Raw genomic sequence first — 21,280 nt, 5'->3', positions numbered from 1 at the left:
CTAGCACATGTGCTAAACTGTAATCATAAAATTGACTGGAGACAAGGCTTCTCCTAACTCTGCTCTTAAATTTATTTCTTGACATTGCAAAAATTATAGAACAGTTCAAGCGAGAAGGGTCTACTGTAAGAGATCCTCCCTCTATTGCCCTAACTGTGGAAACAAGTAAGAACTAACCTTGTTTGGAGAGGTAAGTATCTAAGCCCTGCACGACCAACCACAATTCAGTCTTTAACTGTTTAACTCTGTTTAGGTGTACCTTTCTTACATTTAATAAAAATTCTTCATTCTCCATTAACATTACTATTAGCAAATTTTAAATGTAGTAAGAAACATGTTAAACTATATCTAGAATCTATAATGTTTTCTTAATGCAAGAATTCAACATGGGAAATAGTTTTATCATTGAAGAGTTGAGAAACAGAGTAAGAGAGAACTGGATTGTAAAACAGTACTGATAGTTTTCACTAGAAAGTAATATACATTAATTTTCTTTACTATATATGCCCTAAGTCTCCCATGGTTAGTCCTTTTAGTCAGCGAAAAATTATTCTAAAATGCTAACCAATCTTCCTAATTTATCTATTTTTTTAAATTCTAAAAAGAGGAATTTTCTGTAGAGCCAACCTAACAGAAGAAATTCTGACTCTTGCCTTATTGACAAGGACAATTTGTCTCCATATAGAATGTTCTAGTTCTCTCCTCCAAACCTACCAACAACCTGGATATCAATGGATGCAGTTTCCATGTATTTTTCCACTTTGACCTGCAGATCATATTTCCCAGAATGGCTCCTCTCTGCTTTTCTGATAAATATGATTGTATCGGTCTCAGAGTTGCGAATGTTGATCTGATTCTTATCAATAGGTGCACCATCTTTCTTCCAAGTTACTTCTGGTCTTGGTTTTCCCTTAAAAGAAAAAAAAAAAAGACAGAAAAAGTAGAGGCGGGAGGGGATCAGATTGTCTCATTTCTTTTCAGCATTAAATAAATGGGCAGTGGCTTACCCCATCCTAGGCAAGTTTGGAAAATGGCCTGGTGGTGGGCAGTTATAGCAGTAATGTAATATCCACTACTGCCCATTGATTGCATTCTGCATGCAAGGTACTATGTTAGGTACGTGATATTTATAACTTCCCTTACTCTTCACATCAGGATAAGTATCATTATCCTCATTTTTTTTTTTTTTTTTTTACCGGTACGCGGGCCTCTCACTGCTGTGGCCTCTCCCGCCGCGGAGCACAGCCTCCGGACGCACAAGCTCAGCAGCCATGGCTCACGGGCCCAGCCGCTCCGCGGCATGTGGGATCTTCCCGGACCGGGGTACGAACCCGCGTCCCCTGCATCGGCAGGCAGACTCTCAACCACTGTGCCACCAGGGAAGCCCCCCCGCCTTTTTTTGATAAAGGTATTAAATGACTTGCACAAGGCCTTGCAGCTAAGTGCTGGAAGCTGGTCTTCTAGCCAGGTCTCTTCAGCTCCAAAGCCTGCACATCACAGCCTAATGGTTCAGAACATGGGCCCTGGGACCCTAGAATCTGTATTTGGATCCTGACTCCACTACTTAATAGCTGTGTGACTTCGGGCAAGTTAAACTCTCTGCCTCAGTTTCCCAATCTGTAAAGTGGAACGAGAGTACCTTTCTTCAGGGTGGTTATCACAACTGAAGTTCTTAGAAAGCTTCTGTGCACTGCAGAGGTGTTTCATTAATATCATCTACATGCTAATGGTTATTAGTTCCACTCATTTCAGACTTGTCTGTAATTCTCTCTCTGTTCTCTCTAGCAGCTGAAACTATTCTTTAAGAGCAGACTTTGAGGAATTATAATCTCATTCAAGGACATGAGTTTTAGTTTACGTTACAAAGAAACTTCCTAGGATTCCTGAGCACCCAGGCTCACCCCACAGACAGGAACCAAGCATTAATTCCGTTGGGAAACGCACAGCCTTCCCATGGGCTCCTAATGTGACTTGTTGATAGGTTCTGCTAAGGAATGTGAGAGACACACATCAAACCCCTCCCCACAGGGCTTGAAGAATGGTTGCAGGTGCTCAGATGTGCATATGGGAAGTAGAGAACAATACTGTTAAAGATGGGAAAAATAGTTCCAGGTCTCATTTCCTTAAGTGTACAATTTACTATTAACCTACTGGGGGAAAAAATTGAGTTCTCTGATAACGTATGGAGTGAAAAAAGCACTGGATTCAGTGTCTGGAGATATAGACTCTGTTCATGGCACTACCATTTATTTGCTGTGTGACTTTGGGCAAGTCACTTAGCTTCTCTGAATGTCAGTTTCTTCCCTTCTCAAGGGGGGTAAGGAAATCTGCCATTCCTGCCTCACAAGGTGTATCTGGGGCTCAAATGAGAAAAGGTTCGAGAACTTTAGAGGTTACATAAATATACAAACATGACATACTAGTCTCATCACCCCCTTCCTAGTAGCTGGCCAGCCCCTGGGATGCCATACCTATGAGGTCCCTGTTCTCATGCTCTCTCGTCTCCCAGACCCAGGGACAGAGCTGAATACACTCTCCCATTCCCAACAAGATCTGGGAACTGGGATTAGCCCTAGCTGTTGCCATGATGTGGAAACTAGAGGGCTGATGCAGCCCCAATCCAGGGCTGGAGCTGGGTCCTGGGTACCCGCCTTGTGCCAACTCCTGATTTTTTTTTAGGCTGTGGGAGGACAGAAGTGGGAGGAACCTTGCCAAGCCAGCGCCTTCCTCCTCTGCTGCGTTCACACTCGTGTCCTCCTTGACTTCCGTTCTGATTTCAGGTGCTGCGTATGTAGAAGCTAACTGCCTCTTCTAAGGCCGGGCCCCAGGTGCAACGAGAATGGCCTGAACTGGCTGTCCCTTTAGGTTAGTTTTCATGGGAGCCTGTGTTCGAACCAGCTCTGCGTGTGTGTGTGTATCCAAATGTTTGCAGAGACCTAAATTCTAGTTCTAAGGCCATGCTGTCTGACGTAACAGCCGCAAGCTCAATGTGGGCATTTAAACTAAAACTAATTAAAATTAAGGAAAATTAAAAATTCATTTCCCCAGTTGCCCTAGTTCCTAGCTGCACCTTTCAAGTCCTCAATAGACGCATTTGGCTGCTGGCTACCATACTGGACATTGCATACACAGAACATTCCTATCATCACAGAAAGTTTTATTGAACACCACTGTTTAGAGGCATAAAAGGAATCAAATGAGTAAGGAGGTAATGGTGCAGTGGGTGTTGTGTGTGTGTGTGAGAGAGAGAGAGAGAGAGAGAGAGAGAGAGACCAAAAGTGATTATCATATGCAAAGCCTGGTTAATCTTATAAACAACAGATTCTTTTGAGAGAGCGATGATTTAACAATGTTCATTTGTTTCAGTTAGGTGCATCAAAATTTCAAACTTCAGTTATCCCCCATTGGAATTTGGGTGATTTGAGTGTGGTTTGGGGTAATCATGGGAAGTAAGGACATGTTGTTTTCCTGAATGTTACAGCAAGAACTTCACTTAAAAGGAAGATCAGTTTTACAGATGGATAGAACCAGAAAGATCTTTAAGCATTTCTTGTTTCGGTGTCTCCTTGGTGTTTCCTCTCTGGCCCCCTGTGGTCCCTGAGCCTCAGACAAGACTAGGCCTCGTTTATCTCATGCAGAAGGAAAATCTATGACAGTTTTATAGATTTCTGTACTTGTAAAGCAGGAGGTTGTTGAATCACTCTCCAAATCTCCTCCATCCTTTCCTGCCTTTCCTCTGAGGAAATTCTGAATCACAAATAACTTAAATGCTGAAGTCCCTCCCTCTACTCCTTAAACACCCCAGCATGGGAAGGAGAAAATGAGCAACCCTGAATTATTACCTGGAAAGGTATAACCAGATTGATGGCTTCTCCAACTCTGCGGATATAGGTTTGCTTTAGGTGCCTTGGGATGCGAATCTTTGGAGCCTCTGAATGAGAGTAGAAGAGCGTAATTTTGCAGTCAGTATCATACACTGGAAGCAGCATTACATAAGCATACTTGTCATGATACTCACCAGGACTTCCCTACGCTCATGTCTCTGAAGTGAAATCTTAGTTGGGCTACTAACAGGTTATATGTGGTAACTTTGATTCCAAATGTTTCCTTCAGGGAGATGTTTTAACAGCTTGACTCAACAAGATTATTCCCTGACCTCCTTAATTTTACTACAACTTCCTATTTTTATTATAAGCCTAAAGCAACTTTATAGAAAAGCACTAAATTTTCTCTTAGGACCTTATATATTGTTTTCTTAGTTTCTAACAGTGAGTATATTCTCCAATGAACATTCCATAAAAGATCTACAGTCACCACGTTAGCTGGTAGGGCTGCCCATTTTTTCTCACCAGAAAATAATAATAAAAAATGCTTTAGCACCTATTATTTATGTAATGATGTTAGAATTTGATGGTAACTTTCTCCCTTTATGACTAAGGTGAAGTATATAATAGGCAGCCCTAGCCCGCTGTATATTAATGTTCATTAATTAAACACCATGAAAATACTAGAACATGTGGTTGTAAACCCATCAGAAGCAGAGAATCAAGGCTCATGGCTCACAGGGATGAGGTGGGTCCTATCACTTGAGGGCTCTGTATGGAACAGATACTGGGATAAATGCTTTTCACGAAGCGACCAATTTAAACCTCACAGCCACCTTATGACACAGGTACTGTTTTTACTTTATGATAAAGAAGCTAAAGCAACCGGGGTTTAAGTCACTTGCCCCAAGGTGACATAGCCAGGATTAGACCTGGAATCACCTTCCACTGCCTATGCTCTGCTTAGACACATGGACTGCGGGGTCAAGAGAGATCTGGTAAGCTGTGACAAAGCGAGAGAGTGGCATGGACATATATACACTACCAAACGTAAAATAGATAGCTAGTGGGAAGCAGCCACATGGCACAGGGAGATCAGCTCGGTGCTTTGTGACCACCTAGTGGGGTGGGATAGGGAGGGTGGGAGGGAGGGAGACGCAAGAGGGAAGAGGTATGGGAACATATGTATATGTATAACTGATTCACTATGTTATAAAGCAGAAACTAACACACCATTGTAAAGCAATTATACTCCAATAAAGATGTAAAAAAAAAAATAAAAAAGAGAGATCTGGGTTTGAGTTCCAGATCAGACAGTAGATCTGGTCTCAGCCTATTCCGTAAAACTGGGATGATAACAGCATCTAATTCACAGCATTGTAGTGAGGATTAAATAAGGTCATCCATATAAAGTGTTTAGCATAATGGCTGAGAATAGTAAATGCTCAATAAACTTTAGGGGAAGAAGATGAAGATGATGGTAGTGGTGGTGATTACTGAATGCTGGAGCTGGAAGAGAACTTGAGAGATCCTCTAACTCCCTAACTTTACATAGGAGGAAAAGGAGACTCAGCGAGGTTCTGTAGTACATTACACCATCATCATAATAAAAGCTAACATATACCAAGGGCTTATTATGTGGCCAGCATTCTGTTAAGCAAATAACATGGATTAATTTATTCAACTCTCACAACCTCTTGATGTAAGTACTATTATTGTATACATTTTGCAGATGAAGAAATTAAGGCTCAGGAATATCAAGTCCCTTGCCTGAGACCACATGGTTAATAATTGAAGGAAACAGGACTCAGCTTTCATAGTCTGTCTCTAGAATCTAATAAGAAAATGTGCATGCTTCATACTTTCTACCATCCATCCATCCACCCATCCACCCATCCATCCATCCATCCATCCATCTATCCCCTAACTTACTCCCAAAAGGTTTCAGGCAGTCACACCGTAAGTCTGTGGCTCAACACGGTCCAGACCCAGATGTTCAGACCCCTTCCCAGTATTCTTTTCCCTGGAGCACCGATTCTCAAATTTTTTAGTCTCAGAATCCCATTACACCCTTAAAAATCATCAAAGGCTCCGCAAAGCTTTTGTTTATGTGGACTGTATCTATCATATATACCATATTAGAAATTAAAACCAATAAATTTTGAAATACTTATATTTATTGCTTGAAAAATAATAACAACATAAATATCATTTAAATGAAAACAACCATATTTACATTAACAAAAATTTGTGATATGAGTGGCATTATTTTATATTTTGGCAAATCTCTTTAATGTCTGACTTAATAGAGGCTAGCTGGACTTTGTTTCTGCCTCTAATCTGTTGCAATACGCTGTTTTGGTTGAAGTACATGAAGAAAATTTGTCTTCACACAGACAGGAAGAATACTTTAAGAAACTTTTCAGACAATTGTGGGTATTCCTCTTTGATTCTACACTAAAACACGAGCTATAATTTCTTAAGGGTTAGCTGCAGTATGGAATCTGAAAAATTCTATGAACTTTTCATATCTGTTACATTAAACCCCATTGGTCTGCCTTCCATTTTGAATGTATCTTACCCATGCATGATTTTTTTTAACTTGCATTGGTCATTTGGAAAATATTGCTTCAATGAATCATGCAGATTGTTCAAATGTTGAAATACTGCATTATTCAATGTCAAAAAATTACATTTGCTACTATCACCACCTACTTCATCAGAAAAGATTTTAAGTATTGGAAAGCTGCCAAGTCCATGATGGTGGATACCAGTTTTCCATAATTTTAATTTTTGCTTCAAAGATTAAAGTTTTTCATTGACAAGCTGACAATATATACTATAAGTTGTTTTCCTTCAAGTAACAGGCTCACTCCATTCATTTTCTAGAAAATGTCTGCCAAATACCCAAGTCTGACTAGCCAGAGTTTGTCACTCTGTCATTCTTTCGAGGAAGAATGGAGTTTCATGGAAAAGGTCGCGAGTTTAGGCTCTAATTCAGTTGCACAAATGCTTTACAAATGCTTTTCCTAGAGACAACTATCGTACTACCGTATTTAGCATAAGAGTTTCACATCTACTTTGCATTTCATTGTCATACAGAGTATAGAAAAAAAGTGTACTCAAGAACCAAGGTTTAAGAACATTAATGATTCATATGTATCATCAAGAACACTCCAAGGCAAAGCTGGCCCTTTAATTTGAGTTGCGAGTGCATGGTGGTGAGGAAGAAAAGACCAGCCAGACAATTTGGTGGCGCAGATTGGATCTGTGCTAAGGCACCAGCAGTTTTACACATCATCACTTTTGTACCATCAGTGCAGAGGCCAAGCATTGAAAAGGGAAAACAATGTGTTCATATTATTATGAAAATGGTTTTGACCTCGCAGTCTCACTTGAGCCATTTTGCTGCTGTATGGTTTGTTTGAAATGCTTCCCCCCCGCTGACCCCCACCCCTTGTGACTAGGCAGCCCAGCTGCCTATTGGCTCATGGAACCTGGTGTAGTTATCTGGTCCTCATACCAAGTTATAAACCGGGAGCTGACCTCCCACGCTGCCTATAAAGGGCAGTTTTGTTCATTTCTAACTCCCAGGAGACATTAATAAAATATCAAAGGAGTGACAACAAAATAGGAGGGTTTGAGAAAGAAAGAGGTTAAAATAAATGTGAAATGGAGACAAAATTTTGAAAGCCTTGCCACCTACCTACGATTTCTTTCACAAGGATGGGCTGAGAGTAGTACTTGGGCTCGCTGGCACCGGCGGCGTTCACAGCTTTCACGCGCACAAAGATCCTTGCATCCGTTGGCAGACCTGTGATGGTGAACTTGGTCTTCTCGATCAGCTCTGTGTTTGCAACTATCCAGTTGTCAGCTAAAATCCATTAAGAAAAAAAAAAAGAAAGAAAAGACAAGAAGGAAAAATGGTGGTTAGTGAAAGAAATCATCCTGTTAAACAGTCAACTCCAAATTAGTATTTTACTCAAAATTAAATCATTTGGAGAGAATGTGACTTTGGTCTGGACTCAGACTACATGGCTGGGTGTTTTTCATATTTAAATGAAAAATGGCCTAGAATGGCTAATGTAAATAGCGGAAGAATGATAATCAGATTCTGCCATCTTTGAAAAACCTCTTATTCAGGATACTAGGGTACCCTGAACAATGGTAACTGTCCCAGGAATTCTGTAGTAGTTTATCCCAATTTGGTTTTACAAGGTACATTTTTACAATTGACGTAACCATGATGTTTAATCATCTATATATATTAAAGTTCAGAAAAAGGGGAAAATGCTATTCTTATGAATGAGAGACACCAACCTTTACAGTCATATGATCTCTCCATTTTATCCTGGCTGGTTTATTATTATAAGACATTAATATGGGCATGGGAAATCTGATCATGCTCCCAATGATGAAGAAAAGAAGCTTATATCCACGGCAAAAGGAACCACAACTCAGGAGCCAAGACCTCATAAGGAATTGGCACGATCTTTCACCACAATCAAAAGTTCTGATTTTTTAAATGCTTTTGGTGGCTTTGTCTACAACAGCAAGAAAATTTAAGCCCAGAATCCACGTTTTACAAATACTGCAGGTTCTAAAAGTTTGTATGCATTATTATGCCCACGGGGGGATAAAAAGAAGCTTGGATCCCACATTGTAAACTCACCGCCCGCCCTCCCCCCTCCATCTTTAAGGGCTTTTTTGTGTGTGGGTGTACTTCAGGCTGGGGCATGGAACATTCCCAGAAACTTTATCATACAGTAAGAAAGTTTGAGAGCTCTCAGAGAATACTTTACCTGGTAGATCATATGCAGCCTCCCCATTTTCACCAGACTGTTTTGCTGATGTACCTTTGAGAATCCATCATTAAAATTAATTAAAGACACCCACTTTCACAACAGAAGAATATCATATCAGTAGTCAGCATTCTCTGTTAGTAAAGTGTGAAAAGTATGCAAAGATATTTGTCTTCAGAGCAGCGATGGAAGAGACCAAACACATTAGAGGAGGGGGTAATTCCTCAGGAGGGGCACAGCCTGCTCTATTCAGACTGTGGGGTTTTTTTTGTCCTGAAGCACTTGCCACAGAGAAGAGGAGGAAAAAGGAGGCTGGGGCACCTCCAACTGTGGGAGCAAGAGGTAGAGAACAACAAAGCAAGACCCTGGAGACAAAGGCAGAGCAGGTTCTGGACTCTACAGGGGAGCAGTGCACAGTGGAGCAGTCTACCCTTGCTCCTGTCCCTGCTACTTCAGCCTGGGAGGGTCCTGTGGGGCCCCAGGGAACGCAGTTCTCCCACTATGGGGCTCACACATCAGAGTCTGGGAGTGAGGGCACTTGAGATATGGCCAGCCCCGTCTTACCAGGAAATGAAAAGGCACTCCATGGAAGTGGAAACTGCCCCAGCAGCCCAGGAGGCAGCACCTGGTTGCCATGACAACAAGCTCTCGGTCTGGCAAAGTGAGCTGTCCTGGTTCCCGCATTCCACACGGGTGGAGGGAATGCTGCTGACTCACAGAGTGCCTGTAGGTGCACCCCACTAGTTTGGGATGATGACCATCTAGGTTATCAGGAACAGAGCAGGGAGGTGGGGACTAGACTGGCCCCTCTTGGAACCTTCTCCTCTCTCTTATTTCAAGCCTTCTGAGAGCATCAGGGAGAAGGGGCAGCAAGCGAGAAGCATGTGGATGATACAAATTACTTAGGACTTTGAAAAAGAGATACATCTTGAAGCCAATGGTCTGTTTGGGAGCTACTGTGTTGATATTTTCACAATCAAGAGACAATCGATGAGAACGTGAAATAGGAGACTGAGAAAACATGCATGAAAGAGTGAAGAACTAGGGAAGAAGAAAATTTCAAGAGAAAACAGGACGAAACAAGATCAGAGGGATATGGTGTATCACGTTGATTGATTTGCGTATATTGAAGAATCCTTGCATTCCTGGAATAAACCCCACTTGATCATGGTGTATGATCCTTTTAATGTGCTGTTGGGACCTAATGAAACTTAAAAGCTTTTGCACAGCAAAGGAAACCAAAAACAAGACCAAAAGACAACCCTCAGAATGGGAGAAAATATTTGCAAACGAAGCAACTGACAAAGGATTAATCTCCAAAATTTACAAGCAGCTCATGCAGCTCAATAACAAAAAAACAAACAATCCAATCCAAAAATGGGCAGAAGACCTAAATAGACATTTCTCCAAAGAAGATATACAGATGGCCAACAAACACATGAAGGAATGCTCAACATCACTAATCATTAGAGAAATGCAAATCGAAACTACAATGAGGTGTCATCTCACACCAGTCAGAATGGCCATCATAAAAAAATCTACAAACACTAAATGCTAGAGAGGGTGTGGAGAAAAGGGAACACTCTTGCACTGCTAGTGGGAATGTAAATTGATACAGCCACTATGGAGAACAGTATGGAGGTTCCTTAAAAAACTACAAATAGAACTACCATACGACCCAGCAATCCCACTACTGGGCATGTACCCTGAGAAAACCATAATTCAAAAAGAGTCATGTACCAAAATGTTCATTGCGGCTCTATTTACAATAGCCAGGAGATGGAAGCAACCTAAGTGTCCATCATCCGATGAATGGATAAAGAAGATGTGGCACATATATACAATGGAATATTACTCAGCCATAAAAAGAAATGAAATTGAGTTATTTGTAGTGAGGTGGATGGACGTAGAGTCTGTCACGCAGGGTGAAGTAAGTCAGAAAGAGAAAAACAAATACCGTATGCTAACACATATATATGGAATCTAAGAAAAAAAAAAAAGGTCATGAAGAACCTAGGGGTAAGATGGGAATAAAGACACAGACCTACTAGAGAATGGACTTGAGGATATGGAGAGGGGGAAGGGTAAGCTGTGACAAAGTGAGAGAGTGGCATGGACATATATACACTACCAAACGTAAAATAGATAGCTAGTGGGAAGCAGCCGCATAGCACAGGGAGATCAGCTCAGTGCTTTGTGACCACCTAGAGGGGTGGGGTAGGGAGGGTGGGAGGGAGGGAGACACAGAGGGAAGAGATATGGGAACATATGTATATGTATAACTGATTCGCTTTGTTATAAAGCAGAAACTAACACACCATTGTAAAGCAATTATACTCCAATAAAGATGTTAAAAAAAAAAAAGATCAGAGGGAAACGAAAACATCTCTTCATATTTGAACTACTTGAGGGAAAGAGAAAGAAAACGGGAAGGGAATGTGAAAGTTATTTAATACATGAGGAGAATTTTTAAGGAAGAAGAGTAAAATGGTGCAGGCATTAAACAATAAAATAAACACCAAGAGAAAGACAGAGTCCAAACCAACACACGATCTTATGAAAGAAAGAGTTATCTTACAGAGTAAAACCTGCCATGTCTAAAAGCATTAAACTTCAGAAAATTAGTCTGGAGGACAACAGCCATTAAAAGAGAATGAAGAATAGGGCAGCCACATAAAGGAAGTAAGAAAAGACTGCAAGAAGAAAGATATACACGTTATAAAAAAACTTCCATAGAAAGCTAATTCCAAAATGTTACGTGGCAAAATATATACACAATAATGACTGTGTACATATATATATGTATATGCGGGTATACATATATATCTATCTACACAGACAACACACAGAATTATGTAAAATACACTTCATTGCATTTTATCTAAGGTGGGTAACATCAAAATGACAGCCATCTATCATTTTGCTGTATCTTCTTACTTTTTAAACCTATCAGAAAGAAAAGAGTAAACAATTTGCTCTGTTTCATACATACACAAAAGGTTTGTATTCATCACACAGAAGACTGGAAAGTTCTGTTAGCTGGGAGGTATAAATAACAGAGAGGAGGGCTTGGGAGTTTTTCACATTGGGGGAGGGGAATGGAATGGGAATAAACCATACTGCAAAGCACTCAGATTATAATGTCTCCACTGGTTTCGGTTAGGGGCTGTCTAAGCCCTGGAAAAATCAACAACAGCGTTCTGTGAGCGAGTGCATGTGAACGGAACTAAGTGTCACCAAGGTGCTTTATTCTCCCTTCCTCTCTCCTCTCCCGACCGACACTGGTTATTTCCACGCGTGCCCCCATCCAGAAGCCTGGGGCTTCTTCTTCAGCAGTTTTCTCTTCAAAGTTAGAAATTTCTTCTCCATAGAGGTTTTCCTTCTGGGGAAGTGTCCACACTCCTGGTTTCCCAAACGCGCTCTGGAGTCTCTCTTTCCTTCACGTAAGATCCACGTTAAAGTTTGGGGTCCAAAGAGTTTTCTTAGAGTTAGAGACCAAGTCTGGGCCTCTCATTCGTGGAGAAGGGACAAACTTCCCTGGTGGATTGTTTCCCTACCATGACCTAGAATGCAGCCCGAGTCCAGAGCTGGGGCAATTTTATTTACCCATCTCCAAATCATGACAAGTATGAAATCAAAAACACAAGAAGCTTTTAGTGAAGTTCACATCTTTTTTTGGTTTTAGGTACACTCTGGCCTATATTTTCTTGTGTCATTTTCTCTTTTTCTATTATTTCTATCAACAAGGGGTTTTTTTTTGCCTATTTCTCTTCCCCTCCTAAATTTAAGCCATTAAATTTTTATGCACCCATATCCTGAGACAAGTTACTGCCATAATGTTGAATCTATTTCTTACACCCTCTGGGATTTAATGCTGATTCTTTTAAACACTGAAAGTTGTCCTTAATTATTCTTTTTTTTCCTTTAAGGAGGCACAATTGATCACCAGATGGTCAAGTATACAATCTCTCTTTATTACCCAGAAATAGGCAGCTCTGTTGATAGCTGACCTCTGCTCAGTATAGAGTTTAGAATTTCCAACTTGCTTTATCCTGCCTAGAATTTTATTTTGCTTTGGTACATTTTAATTCCACCAATTCAAGAAGTGGGAATCCCTGAAGTTTGATCAGAATCTCTCCTCCTATGTCCTAGATCACTCGTGTTGTCGGATCTGGGAGCCTACCTGGGATATTTTTGAGATCTCAATTTGTTAGTCAAGTAACAAAGAAGGGCTAAATTCTCATCCATCATAGAAGGATGACCTTTGGCTTGTTGTCATTTTCAGTAGGAAGGAGATGAGTTCCCAAGAAAGAGCAACAAAAGGGGGGCATATCTCACCTATTGATGACGGTATTCGTTTGAACTACTAGTTGTACTTACTTCCTTCAAAGCAATACTCTAGCACATAGCCATCTAAACCTGCTGCACCAATCTGGTCGGGGGGCCGCCACTTCATTGTGACAGTGGTGTCAGTTACAGAGTCAACAGCCAGAAGAGTAGGTGGGCTGGTTACAGCTTCAGAGATAAAAGAGACAGAAGAAGAAGAAATTATTAAGTACAGAATTATGGCACAGGAACTGTGATAAAATGAACTAGGATACAAATAAAAATATACACAGGGACTTCCCTGGTGGCACAGTGATTAAGAATACGCCTGCCAATGCAGGGGACATGGGTTCGAGCCCTGGTCCGGGAAGATCCCACATGCCGCTGAGCAACTAAGCCCGTGCGCCACAACTACTGAGCCTGCGCTCTACAGCCCGCGAGCCACAACTACTGAAGCCCACACGCCTAGAGCCTGTGCTCTGCAACAAGAGAAGCCACCACAATGAGAAGCCTGTGCACCGCAATGAAGAGTAGCCCCTGCTCGCCACAACTAGAGAAAGCCCACGCGCAGCGACGAAGACCCAACACAGCTAAAAATAAGTAAGTAAATAAATAAATAATAAAAAATATACACAGAAGCCCCCACGTGTTAATAAAATTCAACGAGACTCCTCGAGCATATGCTGTGTTTACGGCAAAGATCTGCCAGATGTGAAAATTTTTTTATCAACGCTGTCACACTTTCCCTCCATTTGGGAGGTTGACATGGGAGTCTGGGAGGCCCAGGAAGTTGAAAAAGTCTAAGTTTGAGATCTAACGATCTAGAGTAAATTTTCCATAACTTTCTAATTTTAAAGTGCAAACTCTTGTACTAAATATTTCTATTGAAAAATCTACTCACTACCAGGAAACAGTGGAGACGTCTTGTCTTCTCTTTCTTTGCCTTTACTGAACTGACATTTTTGGTTCAATAGATAACATTTAAAGTGTGACTATAAAGCAAAGAGACTAGCTTTCAAGTGTGCTTGGTTGAACTGATGTCAATTTGTTTTAGTTATAGTGTTTACACCAGGGTGCTGGGTTATACTTTCAGAAGGACAAATGGGGGTAGTCTTGTGTCAATGGGCCCAGCTACATGTTTCCAGTGGGAAGGGGCAAACAGAGCCACCCACAGCTGTCCTTGGGATTCTGGTAATAAATTCCAGGGCCTACATTATGAAGGCATTCAACTCTATTGTGTTGTTTGTAATTTCTTAGAAAATTGCCCCTAACCACCTCTAGTCTCCTACTCCTGTATCACCCTAAGAAGCTTCCAGGTCTGCTCCAGTTAGAGGTCAGAAGGAAGCAGTCACAGTCTGGGGCAACGATTTTCATGACAAAGACACACCTCTCTTGACTCACCCAATGGAACAAAAGGTTTGGAGGGCATACTGGGCTTGGAGAGGCCAATGGCATTGACGGCAAAGATGCGGACCTCGTAGGCCACACCTTCAATCATATTCTTGGGCTCAAAGGTTGTTTCTTTGCAGAGATCAAAATTCAGCCTCATCCACCTGGAGCTTTGCTTCTTTTTCCTCTCAATGAAGTAACCTGAAGGGGGCGCAAAATGGAAACTGAAGTTTTTCCTTGGTCTCCAAAATTAAACTTTGTCAGATATTAGAATGTTCAAAAATTTCCCATATTCTCAGCACTCTAAGTGAAGTAGTCATATATGTATTTTTAACCCATCTTATTCCATTGGTGTTTTTGAGAGAGATTATAAATAATACAAATATTAACATCATGGGATATAGATACAAATAATAAGACTAGAAAAAGTTAAAATGGTACTAGGAAGAGAAGAGAAAAAATAAACCACCGATATGTAGGCCATAGAAACTTACATAGTCACTCTATTTGAGCAACAGATGTGGCTTTGAGTCCCAGCAATGTAAGAAGGGGGAAATAACCAGTTTTGTGAGTTTCATTATTAGCAAGTAGAAGAAAGTTCCTGTTCCACAGGGGAAGCAAATTCTTCTAAGTATTTATCTCTAGAAGAAATTGCCTCATAGACATAATTCTATGGATCTAGGCATTTACTGACCAGGATAAAGTTAGACTTACAGTCGTTTCAAAATTATATATTGAACAGAAAAATGTCAAAGACAAAAAGGGGACAGGCAACCAGATGATATTCATCAGAGCTATTTAAATCTCAAGTACTTACAAAGCATCCCCCAATATATTTCAATGTGAATGGATATTTAAAAGTTTTCTTCTAAATGCAGTAGTTTAAAATGTGCTTTGTACTAATGCGCATAAAGAGGACACCAACTCCACTGGCAGGTCCACAGATGGACCGACACGCAGTTACCTAAGATTGGGGACCCTCCATCATAGAGAGGAGGGTCCCAGTTCATGATGCACCACTCATCTCCCACATGTGTCACATTCGGCGCCACTGGAGGATCAGGGACATCTGTAGCGAACAAAAAGTGGAATAGAATAAAATAAAATAAAATTGAGGGAGTGAGAGCACAAAGAAGAATGTTCATTGGAAAATATGTTTTTGGATGATAATCATAGAAGCAAGGTTGTTTCTTATTATTTTTCCATGTTTACTAAAGTGCACTGGGTAACTCATTTGGGTACAACGTCATGCTCTATATGGAATCAGGGAAGGTGAGCCCGATACAAATAGAATAATGATGTCTCCAAATCCTTTAAACTAGTGTCACGTTACAGAACCGTATGAAACCCAAGACTTTTGTTATTTACCTTGAAAATGGCGACTAAGAAATTATTGCCTAAATGTTGGACGTGATTTTGTTTTTTAAGCACAGAAGTGAACTTGCAGCAGAACTGAATCAAGAACTAATTACTGCACATTTTACATCAGTTGTATAAGATGTTGACTGGTAGAAATCCAAGTCAAAAATGGCAAGTTACCATGTCTTATAAATATAGTTCAGTACATAACAAAGTGACCTTAGTTTTGGATCAATTTGAAATATGTTTCTTGGGAATTCCCTGGTGGTCCAGTGGTTAGGATGTTGCACTTCTGCTGCAGGTACAGGTTCGATCCCTGGTAGGGGAACTAAGATCCCACATGCCACATGGCATGGCCAAAAAAAAGAGAGAGAGAAAAGAAAAAAAATTAATGTTTCTTAAGGGAAAGCTAAAGTGGGATGAAGAGATCATGAGACCTTGGACCACCAGTAATCTGCCATACTCATTTCACTTGATTTCAGGATCACGAAAAATGTACTTAAATGGTCATCTAAAAACCAAGGCAGATCTTACTCCTCTACAGTGAGTGTGATGTTGGAAATTATTTAGCAATTGTGTGTCAGTGACTGTAGAGGGCACTGAAAGGGAGTGTGACTGTGGAGAGCTAATGACAGTAACCCCAAAAGGCTAACCTTAGCTACTCCTCACCGCAACTAGTCCTCTAGGCAAGTAAAGAGACAAGAGAGGAAAGGAAAGGAAAAGGAAGAAAAAGGAAAGAAAAGAGAAAGAAAGACATATAAAGAAGTGGCAAAGATAAAAAAAGAAAGGCAGTGATTTATAAAATACAGCTATACTGTGTGCTTCTTTGTTGGCTACCCAGAAAAGCTGAGAGAACCAAGAACTTGCAAAGTCTACTTTGGATCTAGACATGTCAGCCTGATTCTAGAAGTCTGTTGACTCAGAGGCCTTACCCACAACTTTAATCGTGATGGCTGCATGTGCTTCCCCAGCTTCATTTTTCAGATTTATGTGGTAAACACCAGAATCATCTTTTTCTGCTACATCAATAACCAGAGTGGTGCTGTCAGGGTAATTTTCAGTTCTTATTCGGCTACCGCCCTCCATAATAGCCTACAGAGGAAAGAAATACAATGTGGCATGACCTATGCAAACAACAAGGACACCTCCAGAGTGCCTGGGCACTTAAGCTGGACATGGTGCTAATACCTGAAATATGTGCTCTTAGTTTAATCCTCCACCAGCTCTAAGGACAAAAGTATTGTCATCCCATTTTACACATGGGAAGAACTGTGGCCCGAGGTTACACGGCTAAAAAGTGGTAGAACTGGGATTTGACTCCAAAGTTCACTACCCATTAACTCCTTAAAGAGAAAGTTGGAGGACCAAAAATACAAGCGCAGAAGTGTCATTCTAGGAGAAGAGTTTCTTTGTACATGAAATTAGAAATACTTAAACTCATATCAGAAACTAAATAATGATTTGTTCATTTCTTTAGATGTCTTGGAAATTTAAAAATACTGAAAAGGGTTGAAGAAGGCCACAGTGCCAATTTCCCATACAAGTTGAGTACTGAGTTTTCCCTTCCAGCAGGACATGAAAGAATGAACATCTAATTCCCAAAGTAAAGACAGAGTGAGGTTGAGACGTCTATTATATTTTCTTTCTTTTCTCCTTCTTCTCCTTCTCCTTTTCCCCTTCTTATTTTCCTTCATTTCTCGCCTTCCTTCTTCCTTACACCAGAAGTTTAAAGTAGCATTACATTTTTCTGATTCCCAGCTCATATCTTCCATGCAATAATAGACAGCCAATACACAAAGAGGAAAAACAGAGAAAGGTCAAAGCAATTTAGAAAGAGGGTAATTTGCCAGTATTGTCAACTCTACTCTTTTGTGTCTGGATTAGGACTTGTAAGTCTTCAATAACATAAGACTGTGGCAACGGTAAGAATACTTGAAATGGCTTTCATAATTCTCATTTTATAATAGAAAAAAATTTCCTCATTTTAGCCAAATTCTAATCTTAAGATTACAAAAGATGTTCTGCTTGAAAAGAAAAATAACTTACTTAGGGTGGTGTTATATTATCCTCTTCATACTTCTATGTTTTATTTTGTTTCTTATGCTATAATTTACATCAAGTAAAATTCATAGTTTTAGATATATAATCTATGAATTTTGACAAATTTATGTGAGTGTGTAACCACCCCCATAATCAAGCTACAGACTGTTTCCATCACATCTCACAGTGTCTCCATGCTCCTTGGCATGCAACCCACTAACCCCACATCCTGGTCCCTGGCACCCACTGGTCTGTTATTTGCCCCTTTGGTTTCCCCTTTTCCAGAATGCCATATAAATGGAATCAAACAGTATGTAGTCTTCCAAGTGCATATTTTTAGACTGATCCATGTTGCTGCTTGTATTACTAGTACGTTCCTTTTAATTGTTGAGTAGTTTTCCATTGCATGTTCCACGTGCATTTGGAATATGTTTGTACAATTGGACTTTTGAGTCATTTCCAGGTTTTGACAATTATAAATAAGTCTGCCATAAACATTCCTATACGAGTTTTTGCGTGGGCATGTGTTTCATTTCTTTTGGGTAAATACCTAGGAATAGCCTTGTGGAGTTTTATAGTAAGCTCATGCTTAACTTTATAAAAAACTACCAAACTGTTTTCCAAAGTGGATGTACCATTTTGCATTCCCACCAGCAATGTATGAGAGTTTAATTGTTCCGTATCCTTGCCAGCATTTGGTACTGTCAGGTTTTTTTTTAATGGCTTTTAAAAAATACTCTTTGTTTTTTGTTCCAGCTTCTTTCACACAGCATAATTATTTTGAGAGTCATCCAAGTTATTGCAGTACTCCCTTGTATGAATTTCTTACAATTTGTTTATCCATTCACCCACTGATGGAATTTGCATTGTTTTCAGCTTTTGAATATTACAAATAAGGCTACTATGACCATTTGTTCTAGTAGATTTTTTTGCAGATTACATTGGATTTTCTACATCGATGATTATGTCATCTGCAAATAAAGACAGTTCTACTTCTTCCTTTCCAAAATGGATGTCTTTTACTTCTCTTTCTTGCTTGATTGCCCTGGCTAGAACCTCCAGTACAATGTTGAACAGAAGTGGTGAGAGTGAACATCTTTTCTCTCTTCTTTCTGATCTTAAAGGGAAAGAATTCAACCTTTCACTATTAAGTAGGATTATAGTTGTAGCATTTTTATGGATGTCTTTTATTATGCTGAGGAAGTTCCTTTCACTTCCAAGTTTGCTCAGAGACTTTTACTAGGAATGGATGTTGGATTCTGTCAAATGCTTTTCTGTGTCTATCGAGATGACCACATTTTTTCTCTGGTTTGTTAATATGGTGAATTATATTAACCAATGTTAAACCTACCTTTGTATTCCTGAGATAAGTCCCACCTGGATATAATGTACTGTTCCTTTTATGTATTTTTAGATTTGATTTGCTAAATTCTGTTTAGAATTTTTTCATCTATGTTCAGGAGTGATATTGATTTGTAGTTTTCTCTTCTTGTAATGTCTTTTTCTGGTTTTGCTATAAGGGTAATACTGGCCTTCAAGAATGTGTTGGGGGGGCTTCCCTGGTAGTGCAGTGGTTGAGAGTCCGCCTGCCGATGCAGGGGACACGGGTTCGTGCCCCGGTCCAGGAAGATCCCACATGCCACGGAGCGGCTAGGCCCGTGAGCCATGGCCGCTGAGCCTGCGCGTCCGGAGCCTGTGCTCCGCAACGGGAGAGGCCACAGCAGTGAGAGGCCCACGTACCGCCAAAAAAAAAAAAAAAAAAAAAAAGAATGTGTTGGGAAGTATTCCTTCTCTTCTTCAATTTTCTGGATGAGTTTGCATTGAATTTGTATTATTTCTTTCTTAAATGTTTGGTGGAACTAACCAACAAAGCCATCTAGATGTGGAATTTGTTTTGTGAAAAGATTTTAAACTACAAATTTCATTTCTTTCATAGGTATAGGGCTATTCAGTACTGATTTAGTGGTATTTTGCAAATTCTGATATGTGTTGTGTTCATAAATATTTTCTAATTTCCCTTGTAATTTCTTCTTTGATCCATGAATTACTTTTTAAAAAAGCTACTTAGTTTCTAAATATTTGGAAATTTTCCAAATCTTTCTGTTATTGTTTTCTAATTAATTCCACTGTGGTCAGAGAATATATCTTGCATGACCTGAATCCTTTCACATTTACTGAGACTTATTTATGGTCTATTTTGGTAAATCTTCCATGTGCATCTTAAAATAATGCCCAGTCTATTTTGTTCAATGGAGTGTTCTATAAATGTCAACTACATCAAGATGGTTGATAGTATTTCTCAAAACTTGTACATTTTGTTCTATCAGCTATTGAGAAAAGTAGTAAAATCTCTAATCTCTATTTTTCTTTGTAATTCTATCATCTTGCTAATTGTTTTCTATTTGTCCCATCTGTCCTTTGTGTCTCTTTTGCTGCCTCCTTTTGGATTCATTAGATATGTTTTTGTGGCTCCATTTTACATCCTGTGTTGGCCTATTAGCTATAACTTTGTTTTATTATTTTAGTGGTTCCTTTAGGGTTTATAGTATAGTCTACCTTCATGTGGTATTATGATACTTTACATTTAGCAAAAGAAACTTACAATAGCATACATCCATTTCACTCCTTTCAATCCTTACTTCCTTTCTCCCCTCTTGGCCTTATGTTTTCATTGTTACAAATTTTACTTACACTTATGTTTGAAGGCCATGGTGCACTGCTATTATTTTTTTTTAAACAACCAAGTATCTTTTTAAGGAGATTTAAATAATAAGAAAAAATATTTTATACATTTATCCATGTAGTTATTATTTCTGACCCACTTATTGATAGCTCCTTTGTGAAAATGTTTTCATCTTAGTATCATTTCCTTTTGACTTTAGGACTTCTTTTAACATTTCTTGTAGTGCAAGTCTGCTGGAGATGACTTCTTTCAGCTTTTGTATATAAAAAATTTTATTTTGCCTTCATTTCTGATAATTATTTCTACTGAGTATAGAATTCTAGGTTGACAGTTTTTCCCCCTTTAAACGTTGCTCCACTGTCTTCTCACTTGCTTTGTTTCCAGAGAGATCAGCTGTCATCTTTGTCTTTGTTCCCACGGGTTTAATGTGACTTTTTCTCTGACTACTTTTTTTTTTTTTTTTGCGGTACGCGGGCCTCTCACTGTTGTGGCCTCTCCCGTTGCGGAGCACAGGCTCCGGATGCACAGGCTCAGCGGCCGTGGCTCACGGGCCCAGCCGCTCCGCGGCATGTGGGATCTTCCCGGACCGGGGCACGAACCTGTGTCCCCTGTATCGGCAGGTGGACTCTCAACCACTGCGCCACCAGGGAAGCCCTCTGACTACTTTTAAGATTTTTTCTTAACCACAGGTTTTGAGCAATTTGATTACGATGGGTCTTGGTGTAGATGTCTTTTTTTTTTGGTGTAGATGTCTTATTGCTCCTTGTGCTTGGATTTTATTGAGCTTCTTGTATCTGAGATTTTCTAGTTTTTATCAAATTTGGAAAATTTGGGGCCATTTTTTCTCTATATATTTT

The 21,280-nt window shown here is 39.9% G+C and overlaps 1 protein-coding gene across 5 annotated transcripts in view; it reads right to left on the bottom strand.

Moving 5' to 3' along the window:
* MYBPC1 (myosin binding protein C, slow type) overlaps nucleotides 1-21,280 on the bottom strand; it is a 94,177-nt gene that overhangs the window by 12,617 nt on the left and 60,280 nt on the right. For 3 of the 5 annotated variants that reach the window (XM_029205231.1, XM_029205234.1, XM_029205233.1), the window contains 7 exons: nucleotides 16,633-16,792; nucleotides 15,306-15,410; nucleotides 14,354-14,542; nucleotides 13,007-13,141; nucleotides 7,531-7,698; nucleotides 3,843-3,931; nucleotides 715-910 (listed from right to left, as the gene is read on the bottom strand). In XM_029205231.1, the coding sequence (XP_029061064.1) occupies nucleotides 715-910; nucleotides 3,843-3,931; nucleotides 7,531-7,698; nucleotides 13,007-13,141; nucleotides 14,354-14,542; nucleotides 15,306-15,410; nucleotides 16,633-16,792 (1,042 nt within the window). Of the gene's footprint in view, nucleotides 1-714; nucleotides 911-3,842; nucleotides 3,932-7,530; nucleotides 7,699-8,626; nucleotides 8,681-13,006; nucleotides 13,142-14,353; nucleotides 14,543-15,305; nucleotides 15,411-16,632; nucleotides 16,793-21,280 lie in introns of all 5 variants that reach the window. The other 2 variants (XM_029205230.1, XM_029205232.1) reach the window with 1 other exon arrangement.

This window comes from Monodon monoceros, unplaced genomic scaffold, assembly GCF_005190385.1.
Source record: "Monodon monoceros isolate NGI ecotype Baffin Bay Population unplaced genomic scaffold, NGI_Narwhal_1 Super_Scaffold_6, whole genome shotgun sequence".
NCBI classification, from domain to species: domain Eukaryota; kingdom Metazoa; phylum Chordata; class Mammalia; order Artiodactyla; family Monodontidae; genus Monodon; species Monodon monoceros.
This window is presented reverse-complemented; position numbering and strand designations above follow the sequence as displayed.